This window comes from Rissa tridactyla, chromosome 6 (genome assembly GCF_028500815.1).
Source record: "Rissa tridactyla isolate bRisTri1 chromosome 6, bRisTri1.patW.cur.20221130, whole genome shotgun sequence".
Classification (NCBI taxonomy): domain Eukaryota; kingdom Metazoa; phylum Chordata; class Aves; order Charadriiformes; family Laridae; genus Rissa; species Rissa tridactyla.
In genome coordinates, this window is record NC_071471.1 from 42,543,611 (window position 1) to 42,557,546 (window position 13,936).

A 13,936-nucleotide genomic window follows, 5' to 3' on the forward strand; every position below is an offset into this window, starting at 1 on the left:
TTACAAGAGAAAAAAAAATGGTGATGAGACACTGAAGAAGTTTCAGAGATATTTTTTTATTATAAGTTTTTTAGATCATTTAGTTATGGTCAGGTTGATACCTTTCAGATTTTTTCATTCCCAGAATGAAAATTCCCTTAAGATGCAACTGGGATTAAGAGTCTATATCTATAGTTTAGGAAGATAATTATAGTGTCTCTAATTACCATTAGAGCAAGCTTTACAAGCTTTTTTAGTAACTCCATGTAACAGCCGTACGATTAGAGAACATTAAAGTTTAAAATCTGATTTGCAATTACAGCAATTTCTACCTCTACATGCATTATATCACTACAGGGTCAAAAAGGCTGCTTAATTCTCACCTTTCCCACTTGAATTAAGTTTATTCCCAACTGAGAATTTTCTAGAGTTGAAACCATATTGTCTCATACAGTATGGTATTGCTGTAAGGTTTTTCCTGCATAATTTCACGATATATACAAAGTTAATTAAAAGTTTTCATATGAACCCTTAAGTACTGCGAGAATAAAAAACAAGAAGCACATAAAATGCTATTACAGAATAGTATTTAAAGCATATAAATATTTAATCATGAAAAAAAATTTCCATATTTACCAGAACACCCACAGCTGTTTTATGCTGCTTAAAAATACAGCAAAAAAAGTACCGTTAAATTTACATACCCTGTACTTCCGTTTCTCAGTCTACTGTAACATGTTCACTGACAGGAAGCTGACTTTAAAAAGAGTAGTTATTTAATCAGAAGCTGAGGAACTCTCGTCTTCAAGAAATACTATTTCAGTTCTGCAAAGACCCTCCTCACTTATCGATAGCCCAACTTCAAACTCTGGAGGCAAGAGTTAGCAGCTAAGAGCTCCCCATTCCTCCCAAAGCCACCAAGCAAGAAGCAGCAATACTTCTTTTCAAAAGGGCATTACGACTGGCAGTACTTATTTGTCACGTGTTCTCCCAAATGAAAATATTCCCCTGCACATTTTGAGAAATAAAACAAATTTGTCCTCCTTCCTCCACCCACAAATCCACATTTTTAAATGGAAAATGATTATATATCAACACAGCTGGGGAGAAAAGAAATCTTCTGGTTCCGGAAGACCAAAAAAAAAACTCTTAAAAATTACTTCAAGTGAAACTATCATACAACACAAGTAATTAGCTACCTTTATGAGAAATTTTAGAGTGTGATTTAATTATTAGAATTCTTTAGGAAAAAACCAAGGAAAATAATTTTTTAAAAAATTCTTAGAACTGTCAGACTGCTGAACCCATTTTGAACACACATAAAGGAGTTTCCATTATAACATGCAACAGCTGGGTTTTGTAAAACATGGAACTCAATGAGCGAGGCGAAATACAAGTGCATTTTCCTCTCCAGTTCCCTCTTTCTCTTATTACACCAGTTCTGGATTGCAACAACGGTGAGACAGCTACTCTCTTCACCAGACAACGGGAACACGTTATGCAAAAAGCATATGAAAAGGCCTTAAGCATTAGAAATGGTTATCCTGGACAATCAAGTCACAAAAACTTCATTTAATGGCGATTACGTGGATCCCACTATTGCAAACTTTCACCTCATAGTTGAATACAATTTTTGCTGTATGCATGTTTTTAAAAGCCTCAAAATACTGAGTAACCTATAACAAGAGGTAAGATAAACCACACCTAGCATCAACAAAATAAGTAAGCTCCATTCACAGTGTGAAAGGGCAAATTCATACTGAATACTACATAGTTCCGGTATACAGGGGCGGGATCAGGGGTCACTCTTCTTAACTAAAAGAAAATCTCACTTTTCTACGTGGTATAAAGGCACTTGGGCTTATAAAAACGATACCAATGCCAAATTTGAAGCTTCAGAAAGGTTCAACCCTATAATATGCTAGCTATTTCTTGGGAGAGTGAAGAAAGAAGAAAGATAAAAGAAAAAAAAAAAAAAAAAAAAACAACCCACACAGCATTTAATGGTGTTTTGCTTTAACAATCATCTAGAAGGGAATGCATCTACGTTGCACATCACCATTGTGCAACCCCAGACCTACATCTGAAAATGAAATTCCCAGTAATCACGACAAAAATTTTGCACTTGAAGGTTTTACTTTTTCAGATATAACCTTAAAAGCCAACAAATCATCTCAAGTGCAGAGATAAACTGGGACAAAAGCCCTGTTACATTTCGAGAAAAAAACATCAATACTGAAGAGTTAATTAAAGTAAGAACTTTGTCTTGGTCTCAGTATTATTACTCACCCGCTTTGGCCCACTAAAAATCTTCCTGGTGTTTTCCTTTGATTTATCACCTTGCTTATTTGTGGACTTCTTATTGCCTTCAGGCACACCAGATGCATCCTCTGAAAACTCCAGAAGATCTGTAAAAGGTAAATATAGACATGAAACAACCGTACTGAGAGCTGTTGAACCGCTAGAGCATTTCTTGCATCTGACGTTTCCACATGTATAGCTTCTGAAATCGTATAATAAACCATCTTCATCAGAAAAACCCACCTTTAAAGCCAAACAGAGACCTGGACAGAGCTCAGGTTCACTGACTGGACTGCCATAATACATAGAAGATACATTACAAAGTACATAGTCACAGTTACTATAGCACCTCTTGCCCGTTGTGTAAGCTTCAAGTTGTTATTTCCCATCTTACACCCCTGTGAATCCCAGGTCACCTTCTATACGTGCTTACTTACGGCTTACTGCTACAACTCTGAGCAGCGGATGAATTAAACATTAGATGGGGTTCTTCAGAAGTGTGAGATTGAAAGATCTAGAGGAAGAATATTTCCCACTACAGTTACAGGACCAAAGAATTGATCCTACTTCACTTCTCATGAAGGCAGCCTGTTTGTATTTGCTTATTCTGTTATGAATAGTATTAAAAAAATATGGTGATCAGCTCAGAAAGGAGTCAGCTGGAAGGAACAGCTCAAATGGCCTTTCAATGTACCTTATCAATAGTTCCAGTACTCAGTTTTGGATTGTAAATCTGTAATTCACTGATCTAATTAAATTCTTGTCCTATTTTTTTTCTTTAAACTTGTGTTGTATTTGAAGCACTATCCCTTGGAGACCAGCTTATGTTCTTTTACTTGGTACAAACCAGAAGTTACCATAAATTTTGAGACGGAAATAAAGACAGGCACAGATAAGCACTGTTTCATCTGATAAACAGTTTAAAAAAAAACAATCTATTCCAGAGAAGCTGCTGCTATTTGAAAACTGCGCTGCGAAAGTGCAAGCAGGTTGCATTGGTTACTCTAATCCCAAGAGCACTCACATCCAGTAAACAGGACTGGCCAAGCGCCTAGGTAAGGAGGAAATCAAAAGCAAATCAGGCAAGCAAATTTCTAACAGCACTTGCAAGGACACAAAACTTATCTAGTCTGGGGGATATAAGTATAAAATTTTCTTAAATTGTAGTAAATTCCGATGGGCTTGGCAGCACAAGGGCAGGCAGGATGCCCACCGTGAAGCACCTACTGGAACCAGTCTCTCGCATCCCAGCCCACTGGTGTTCAGTTTAGTTGTACAATGTCAGCACAGAAGCTTAAGAACACAACGTCAACAACCCCTCTGAAAATAAGGGACTTTAAAAGATGTTTTGATAAAATCAGTCTAACAGAGGAAAAATATTACAGACCAATTCTCATTAATCCAAATAAAGCAAAACTACTTCCAAATATATATATATATGTCAACTCAGTTCTTCGCGAGAACTTACCAATTAAAGGATTAAAATCAAATTATTTTGATACACATCCTCATAAATCCTGAAATACTTTTGGAGAAGCCAGGCCCTGAACGCAATTCCCCAAAGAAAGTCAAACCAACAGAACTGGACCTCCTATCGCAGATTAAAAGCTAAGTAGTAACTCACTTGAATACAGTAATTACAAATGTGGAAGTCACCTAGAAATGCAAGATGTGTTTTCACCGACCAAATCAGCACAATTTGTGCCTTGCACTAAGACTTGTAGCTGATATAGAGGTTAATAATAATTAATAGCACTCTATATCAACTAAGTCACAATTTTAAAACCATGTAAATTTGAGTTCTACACCTATGCGATCCTCAACTATCCCATTCAAATTAGGTAATTTTAAATTCAAAGAAACTTCTTGGTAAAGACGTTTCAATTCCCACTTACAATAGGATAATTTTGCATTTTTTGATGTTGCTAGCATATCACACACTGTCCTGGTAAGTTTCCTAAGATCATCTGGAATGCTTTTATTTGAGCAATGCTCTTTAAGGCCTTCTAGGTATCCTAAGAGCGCTCTGCACACTTACCTTACCAGATTCTCAAATCTAAACTAAATAGGGTGCATGGGAGATGTCTTTTGTTAACACTAACCGAGCCCCGCAAAGACACAAGTAGTTTGGTAAGCAGTGACACTAATGAAGCTTGTTTTCCACTGGCGCTCTCTCTTATGGATGTTTTTCCCCCGCTCACAGAAAAGATGAGCATATTGACCTTTTCCTCAATATGGGAGTACGGAAGGCCTGTTCTCTTCTATCCTACCATTTTCAAGGCATTTATAATCTTTGCAGTAATTTGCCTGTCTCGGCTAAAATTGGAAAGATGTTCAAAGACCAACTAGAAGGCAACACCGTGGTAAATTTCCTAGGGAAAAACAACCCAGTTTTGTTTTAATGCCCGAGGGTAATTCTGTAGAAGATTTTGAAGTCCAAACAGGACTCTGCCTTTGAGGACTTTGATGTACTCTTAACTGGCTAAAAATATTTACCCAATTAAGGTGATTCAGTTTTTGATGAGATGTAACGGAAGAAAAAAAAAAATAGGGCAAGTTTCCTCACCAGAAATGAACTGAGTGCTAGATGCTGATATACAAAAGGTATGTTATTATACAAAAAGATTATAGGGATCTCACCTTGGTCACTGAAAGGAAAATGAATGCATGACACAAAGGTTAAGTTGTATATTACAACTGATTTACAAAGCAAAAGGCTAAGCTGCAATACTTACAGTACAATATCAGGATAACTGCTACTATAATTTAAATCAAGAATACCATAGCTCATCATTACTATACTGCTTATGAGATATATAGTGAAGGTGGCGGTGAACCAAATAAAAATAAGCATGTTAGAGAGGACAGATCTTCATACCTTCCTTTAGCAGCAGGTTTCAGGGCAACTACTCTATCCTGGTTATGTCAATCTACATAGAAGTATGGAAATGTTTAATTTTAGTCAACAGTTTTTCTTTTTTTCTTTTTTCTTTTTTTTATGCCTGTCATTTTCTGTAATAATTCTACTGTCATTGGCCAAAATGAAATGTAGTAAAACAAGCATTAACATAGTCCTAGGTGTTCCCAGGTGGGAAGTAAAGCATTCTGAGACTACAAGTTCAGAAGTTAAATACATTAAAATCTTAGTGACCACCCAAACCACTGACAACCATGGCAGGATCTTCAGAAAAAAGAAACAAACTGATAGCACAGTTATTTCCAGAAGTATAACACCGTCCCTGAGATACAGGTTTGCTCTTCAAAACCGAAGCTTAAAGTTATTTTTAGTTAAGCATTACTCTTCTTTAGTGCATCCCTATGAATAAGAAATCAGGCAAAGGAGGCAGGATGTCTGCATGGATGAGCAAGGAGCTTCTGGAAAAACTCAAATGGAAGAAAGAAGTTTACAGAATGTGGAAGAAGGGAATGGCCACTTGTGAGGAATATAGGAACGCTGTCATAGTATGCAGGGATGCAACAAGGAAGGCTAAGGCCCACTTGGAATTAAATCTGGCAAGGGATGTCAAGGACAACAAGAAGGGCTTCTTCATGTACATCAGTAGAAAAAGGAAGACTAGGGAAAATGTGGGCCCGCTGCTGAATGAGGTGGGTCCCCTGGTGACAGAGGACACAGAGAAGGTGGAGTTACTAAATGCTGTCTTTGCTTCAGTCTTTACTGCTGAGACAAGCCCCTGGAGGTAAGAGAAAAAGTCTGGAGAAAGGAAGACTTTCCCTTGGTTGAGGCAGATTGGGTTAGAGATTGTGTAGGCAAACTCAACACTCACCAATCCATGGGCCCTGATGGGATGCACCCAAAAGTGCTGAGGGACCTGGCAGGTGTTACCATTAAGCCGCTCTCCATCATCTTTGAAAGGTCCTGGAGAACAGGAGAGATGCCTGAGGACTGGAGGAAAGCCAACGTCGCTCCAGTTTTCAAAAAGGGCAAGAAGGAGGACCTGGGAAACTACAGACCAGTCATCCTCACCTCCATCCCTGGAATGGTGACGGAACAGCTCATCCTGGATGTCATCTCCAAGCATATGGAGGAAAAGAAGGTTATCAGGAGTGGTCAGCATGGATTCATCAAGGGGAAATCACGCTTGACTGATCTGATAGCCTTCTGTGGCGGCATGACTGGCTGGGTTGATGACAGGGGAGCAGTGGAGATTGTCTACCTCAACATCAGCAAGGCTTTTGACATTATCTCCCATAACATCCTCGTAGGTAAGCTTAGGAAGCGTGGGTTAGATGACTGGACAGTGAGGTGGATTGAGAACTGTCTGAATGGCAGAGCTTAGAGGGTGGTGATCAGCAGTGCAGAGTCCAGCGGGAGGCCTGTAACTAACCCAGGGGTCAGTACTGGCTCCAGTCTTGTTCAACATAATCATCAATGACCTGGATTAGGGGACAGAGTATACCCTGAGCAAGGTTGATGATGATACAAAACTGGGAGAAGTGGCTGACACACCAGAAGGCTGTGCTGCCATTCAGCCAGACGTGGACAGGCTGGAGAGTTGGGTGGAGAGAACCTAATGATGTTCAACAAGGGCAAGTGTAGGGTCCTGCAGCTGGGGAGGAATAACACCACACACCAGTACAGGCTAGGGGTTGACCTGCTGGAAAGCAGCTCTGTGGAGAAGGACGTGGGAGTCCTGGTGGACAACAAGTTGACCATGAGCCAGCAATGTGCCCTTGTGGCCAAGAAGGCCAGTGGCATCCTGGGGTGCATTAAGAAGAGTGTGGCCAGCAGGTCAAGGAGGCCGCATCTGGAATACTGTGTCCAGTTCTGGGCTCCCCGCTTCAAGAAGGACAAGGAACTACTGGAGAGAGTCCAGCAGAGAGCTACAAAGATGATCAAGAGACAGGAGCATCTCTCTCATGAGGAAAGGTGAGAGACCTGGGTCTGTTTAGCCTGGAGAAGAGAAGACTGAGAGGGGATCTCATCAATGCTTATAAATATCTAAAGGGCGGGCGTCGAGAGGATGGAGCCAGACTCTTTTCAGTGGTGCCCAGCGACAGGACAAGGGGCAACAAGCACAAGCTGGAACACAGGAAATTCCACCTAAACATGAGGAAACACTTCTTTGAGGGTGACAGAGCACTGGAACAGGCTGCCCGGAGAGGTGGTGGAGTCTCCTTCTCTGGAGATATTCAAAACTTGCCTAGACACAATCCTGTCCAGCCTGCTCCAGGTGAACCTGCTCTGGCAGAGGGGTTGGATGAGGTGATCTCTAAAGGTCCCTTCCAACCCCTACCACTCCGTGATTCTTTGTCATTAGTTCAGATTTCTCTTGGATACAATTCCCTATTGATTAATATAATCAAGTAATTAAGTCATTTTCCTCCGGTATTAAAAGCTTCTCTTTACTAAAGCCATCCTGTATTCTGGCTAGTGAAATGATACAGGTACTGTTTCAGATCTAGTAAAGTCTCATCAGTACTTTTAGCCCTTGACATTCTGGCAGACTACAGCTGGGAGGCTCGCGAGTGAAAGGGGCTTTTATTTCATTGGGCTGCTATACTGGCTGATATGAGAGAATTTTAGATTGCAATGACAAAAAACCCGGCAACTTTAACTAGAACTCAAAGCTTCACCAAAAATCTCAGGCTCATAAAGTTATGAAGTACTTTCATTAAAAAGAAAAGTCTGTGAACAGCATCTAGGAATGTAAAAGCCGGAGCATCTCATGTTTTTTTTTTTTTTGGTTGGTTGGTTTTGGTTTTTTTTGTTTGTTTTGTTTTTATTTGTTTCGCTGTTTGGTTTTTTTGGTGGTGTTTTTTCTTTTTAACCATTTCAGCAGGCAAGACTATCATACCAGCGAACAACAGAAAAGACGCTTCAGTGAAAGACAGTCTAACTAGAATTGAATCTGCCCTGTATTTTTTTCCTACACCAACAATATTGCCCATCTAGTCCTTAGTGTTTCCTTACATTTTATTTGCAGAAGCATTTAAATATGTATCACTTTCCCTCAACTGTGAGCTACTAGACTGAAAGGAGTAGTCCATTTCCAGTTCAGTCAGTTAGAAAATCTTTGCATGATATTTTATACTAAGATTCTAAAATATGTTTCACAAAAATGGGCCTAAATTACAGTAAGTAACCAAACCAGTATTATGGCAAAAATTTTGTAAAACTGTAATAGAAAGCATCAAATCTCTTGAAAAACTGACTATGCCACATAACATTCTTTATGCACAGAATGTCAAAATCGGTCTTAGGAATTTCCAGGGCTGGAAGTCAAAGAGGCTATCCAGTATCTCACCTGTCAACCTGGAACAGGAACATTGGATTTTTATCTGTGGATTTATTCATTAGTACAAAATAGTACAGCACACACAGAACTCAGGTAGCATTAACACCTCTCAGTACTGTTTGTAACTTCAGGAAAAAGTTTTATTGTACAAGATGTTCTGAAAACTTTTTCTGAGGCTTGGATTCAAAACTGGCATTTTCCATGGACGCAGAAGTCGCTTTTTTCAGCATGTAAAGATGATATCTCACAGCAATGTCACGTATTTTACCGCAACTTCGGGCTTACATCCAGAAGTCCTTAATAAATTCTCAGGCTCATCATCACTATATTCAAGGGCCTTAATATGGTTGTTCTGAGTGACTGTGATGCTCAAAAGTTTCAAAGGTCTGAGAGAAGTCAGCATGAAACACATCAAGGAGTCTTACAAATTTTAGGGCAATGTCAGACTCCCTATTTTTATATCTGTACTACAGGACTGAACCGGGGAAAATGCTGCAACTTAGGGAAATAACTTCACATCACTCTTTCAATTTTCAGAAGAAAAAATGCAAGTCAAATCTCACCTGGCTACAGCAGCACAAAATAGGAATCAAGTGAGCAAAGGAGATTAAAAATAAAGGGGAAGCATCTCTCAGCAGAGGCACTGAGAGATAACTCTTACCTGAGAAGTGGAGAAGTGTATTAAGAAACAAACAAAACACAAATTTACATCTACCTGTGCCATGAGAATCTCTTAGGAAAATATTCCAGAGAAATAATCTGTGATGCCTTGGAGTATAATAGCCTCCTTGGTAAATGAAGTGCTGAATGCAAACTGCAGATATTTTGAGACCCCAGAGGACAGCAGCTGAAAGGATTATTTGATGGGTCAGCATCTCAGCTGCAGTAACTGTATAAGCCATTTTTTTTCCCTGCAATAAATGGCTGAACAAAGACTCATCTGAGAAAGGGACTCAGATGGAGTATTTCATGAGTGGCCCTTTACGTTAAACCCATTTTCCAAAGAGGCTTGAATGCAAGTGTCTCATCATAATTAAATTTTATAAAAACAAGTCCAGGTTTTTTTTGTTTGAAAACACAATCTTCTCATATAACTTCAGTATTAATTTGGCCTTTTTAGAATTTACAAAGGAACTTAGCAGCTACATTTACCTTTGATTAAAAGGCTTACAGACAATTCTGGTTTTAGAGACCGCTATGATTAGAACAGAGAAATGAATATTATTTTCTTATGAAAAATATTATTTCTGGATTACATTAGTAAAAGCTATTTGTAGGAAAAAGCAGCTTTTCCAACATTTGCAAGGCTAGACTTGAGTCCTCCTCTCTCCCCATCACAATGAAATCTATCTTGCCCAAGTCTTAAAAACGAAGCAACTTCATGGATGGATAAAAACTTCTCATGTTTCATGCTCTGAAACTAAGGACCATCTAAGTTCCCTAGAACAGCGTCAGTGTTTTGAAATAGTTATTCCAACGTGCATGATTCCTTGGCATTAGACCTTTTCAAAAAGAAACCTTTCACCAGAGTTATTCCTTCTCTTCTTCACCAACACACCCCAACCTTGATCAAAGTCATTACATGGGCCCCAGCCGACCACCAAACAAGTCTAATTTTTCAAAGGCACTCAAACACCAGAACTTGCTCAGCAAATTCCGTGTGAACAGTTTTACTTGTATATGTGTGCGTGTACACATACACATACGCCCCACCTATGCAGAAGATGGAGATATCTGAAAATTGGAAGCAAAAAAAGAAATACTTCAATATGCAGAGGCACACCCAAAGCCAGTCATCTGCCACCCATGGCATTCCATGGGTCCCCACCGCCTCTCCTTGAGCTGTGCATCCTCAGATAAGATGGAACTTGAGAAAGTTCCAAACTGTTCCAATGCATTCAAACGCACAAAAGGGAAAAAGATATTTCATATCTCTAAGAAACACTTAAATTTCTGCAATCAGGTCTGTAATTCTGGGTTGATGTGGAGCTTCTGTGGGAAGATGTGTGCCTTCCAGGCAGAGGTAGTGTATGCTCAACACAGCAAAAAAGTAAGAATCTTCTGTTCAAAAAGAAAACTCTACCTCTGGCAAAAGATCAAGGGGTATAAAGCATACTTCAAGACAGCTACGAAACACCAGACAGGACCACAGCAGAAATAAGCAAATTTAACTTTTACATTTCCAAATCAGTAGTACTGTTCAACAAACTCCTAGCTATGCTGCAAAAAGAACAAAATATAAAAGGTGAACTAAATTTAAATGTTAAGTATGCATTCCAGAAGAGTTCTGCTTACCTGCATTAGTACTGAGCTGACTATCCTGGGAACAGTTTTCATTGCTGTCAGAGGTCGACTGTAGCGAAGAAGATGGTGCAGTTCTACTTCGTTTTTTGTTAGCTTTCCTTTCTGCTACCTGCCATTCTTCATCTTCATCCTCGCTTTCACTCAAGTCATCAAACCCAAAGTACTTGATTTTGTAATTGGAACTCCCAGAACTTCTAGAGGCGCCTTCATCTCCCCCTCCCTCATCTTGATCATCAAACCCAAAAAACTCTAATTTGACATCCTTTTTGGATTTGGTATTGCTTGGTCGAAACCTGGTTGTAGTTTTTGTAGTAGCAATGTCCGCTTTTTTTCTTAAGCGTCCAGCTTCTCCCAGGTCAGTAGGGGCTGCTGTGGTAAATTCATCGATTCGTTCCATCGTATCCTGTATAGTAACATTACAAACCGACAAGCAAGATGGATGTAGAACAGTGTAGTCTCTAGTCCGTCCAACCGTCCCTCTAAAACTGGTCCCACTACTTAAAGAAACTTTTCTTGCTGGGTTCAGACCGTCATTATTTGACTCATTGTTTGCTTTGGATAAAGACTGACTAGTGCCATCCATTAGCTTGTCAAAATTTGTTGCCCCCTGCGGTTTTGCTTTGTTGGATCGACAATATGTCCTACAGTTGCTTGGCCTAGGAATAGTTTGCACAAGTTCTTCACTAATGGCTTCCTTTGGATTTTCAGCATCTTCTTTATCACACTCCTCATCCTTGCTCTTCACCTCAGAGAGATGTTCATTGTCAAAATCTAATATATACTCTCCAGTTCTGGTGTCTTCAGTTTCATCCTCCCATTCATACAAGTGAGTTCTTAATGGCCCCTTCGTCTGAGATGTTTCTGATGGAGAGCCTGCTGTTTTTCCAATGTGGGAGTCCCAAGAATCAGGCAAGACCTTGGCTTCAATGTTGTATCCCGAAGTGTCTGTTGTTTCAGCATTGGTTTTGTTACTGTCTTCAGCGTTCTCATAGATGAAATGACTGTTCTTCTCATTATCTTCATTCAAATTCTGAATTTTATCTACAAGAAAAGATAAGTTTGTTACTAAAAAACATTATGAAAAAAAATCACTCTTGCAGGCAACTTTGAAAAGTCATAACATAACAGTAATTATTCAGTGTTCAATGACAAAAAACATTAAAGAGGTCCTTATCCTCCTGGTTTATACTGTTTAAGCCTTCCAGTTTAAAATTTTTGCTATAGTAAAACCTTCTTACCATTTCTAGCAAAAATACACAATAACTTGAAATCAACATCACTTTGAAACCAAGTGCATCATGAAAAAACAATAGTAAACCCTAAATACAACCACTTATTTGTCTATACAACCTACACAAAAAAGAATAAAGTCCACAATGAAATTTCCAGTGAAGTCAATCACCATTCAATGATGCACACACAAGCGATTTACAGTGAATAATCAGAGATAAAGAGCGATTCTAAAGCATTTTCTAATTATATTTCCTTCCGGTACATAGGTTATAAGAGTGTTGTATTTTATTCTTATGTGAACATACCCCCCGAATCCTTTTTTACATCAAGCTATTGCAACTATACCAGTGTTTCAAGTGAAAGTTTTGTGATCTAGATTTTACTGTCTGATTTACTTAAGATGCCCTACTTTTAAGTACTTTTTGCTTTGGCATAGAACTGGAACAGGTAATATCATTGGAAATGCCACATACATATAAATCAATGAATCAGCTAAGTTTGCACATATTCATTTTTAATACTACCAGATGCATTATAACAACGTGCTGTAGTCAGGAAAGGGGATGCATGAGCAGGTTACAGCTGCTCCTGCAGACATTACTGGTCTAAGGACTAGACAGTAGTGAGGCATCATCACAGTAGAAATGAAAATCAGCATGAACCACAGAACCTACCGATGAAGTTAAGTAAATTTGCTGAAAATAATCCTGTAATTCACCACCTAACCCAGCAACTGTGGAGCTACTAAAACCAGTGAAAGAAGTCTACCAACATTATTTGTACTAAAAATGCTACAGTCCCTGTTACAAACTGCACCATAAGTTTTGATCAATGCACCCTGAGCAGAAGGGCACACAACTTCAGCAACTGTTATTTTATTTTGCTGCTTCAAATTAAAATGGTTGGACTTCCAGAAAGAAATACAGAAAAGGCAATTCTCATCACAATTTAAAATTAAATCACTTCTGAAATGCAGGTTTTTACAACGAACTTCTACAGCTCTGAAGACCAGCTGCTGCCAGAAGTTAGTCTTGCACTCCTCCCATAGCCACACTCACATCTTATGCTGTCAAAGAGAACAAACCCCACTGTAAGAAATCGGTTCTTGTAAGAATTGTTTGCAGCTGACCAACATCCATGTAATAGTAATACCAGGAAAGAAAGTACCAAGCCTTCCACCTCTTGTCCCCTCCACTGGTAGGGAAACCATTCACTTTGGCTTCCCTGAATACCAACAAAAGTTCAGTGGATTTAGTACCAGAGTTTTCATTTAGACTGCATACTCTGTTGTTGCACCTCACACGCATACACAGAGATACCCAGAAATATAAGTGTGTTATTTCCTGGAAACAAGACGAGCAGAAATTTCTTTGAAATTTCTGAGACAGTACAACCAAGCACAGCAACCAAGGTGTCTACTGTTACTATCAACACTTGCTGTACTGGCTGCCTGGGCCAGGAGAAGGAAGATAAGAAGTCTGACTAGAATGCAGAAGACCCTGACGCACAGAAGAGTAGCACATGATGAGATAAACTGGAGGAACAGAAGCAACCGGGACAGAGACAAGTAGAAAAATAAGATCCTAGAAGAGAACGACATGCTTACAAGACACAGGCACAGAATGCTTCAGTAATAAGAGAGGGTCGGTCGACTGCCAGAACGCAACCCCCTAAGCTTCAAATTTGTTCATTAGCAAATGCTTCATAAACTCATCAGTAAAACAAAGGCTATAACATCCTTTAGCACTAGTCCTGACTGCATTAAACTTCATCAGCTACGATCTACCCAAGTGGCACAGATGTTTCATAGCACTGACCAAAAGGTTTCAACCTTCCGGATGAGGAAAGCGAGCGCTGGAACT

General features: G+C 39.3%; 1 protein-coding gene across 5 annotated transcripts in view; it reads right to left on the reverse strand.

Annotated features, from left to right (window-relative positions):
- The window catches only part of WAPL (WAPL cohesin release factor), a 159,698-nt gene that overhangs the window by 40,012 nt on the left and 105,750 nt on the right, over positions 1 to 13,936 (reverse strand). For all 5 annotated transcript variants that reach the window (XM_054206911.1, XM_054206913.1, XM_054206914.1 and 2 more), the window contains 2 exons: positions 10,833 to 11,882; positions 2,269 to 2,387 (listed from right to left, as the gene is read on the reverse strand). In XM_054206911.1, the coding sequence (XP_054062886.1) occupies positions 2,269 to 2,387; positions 10,833 to 11,882 (1,169 nt within the window). The remainder of the gene's footprint in view (positions 1 to 2,268; positions 2,388 to 10,832; positions 11,883 to 13,936) is intronic.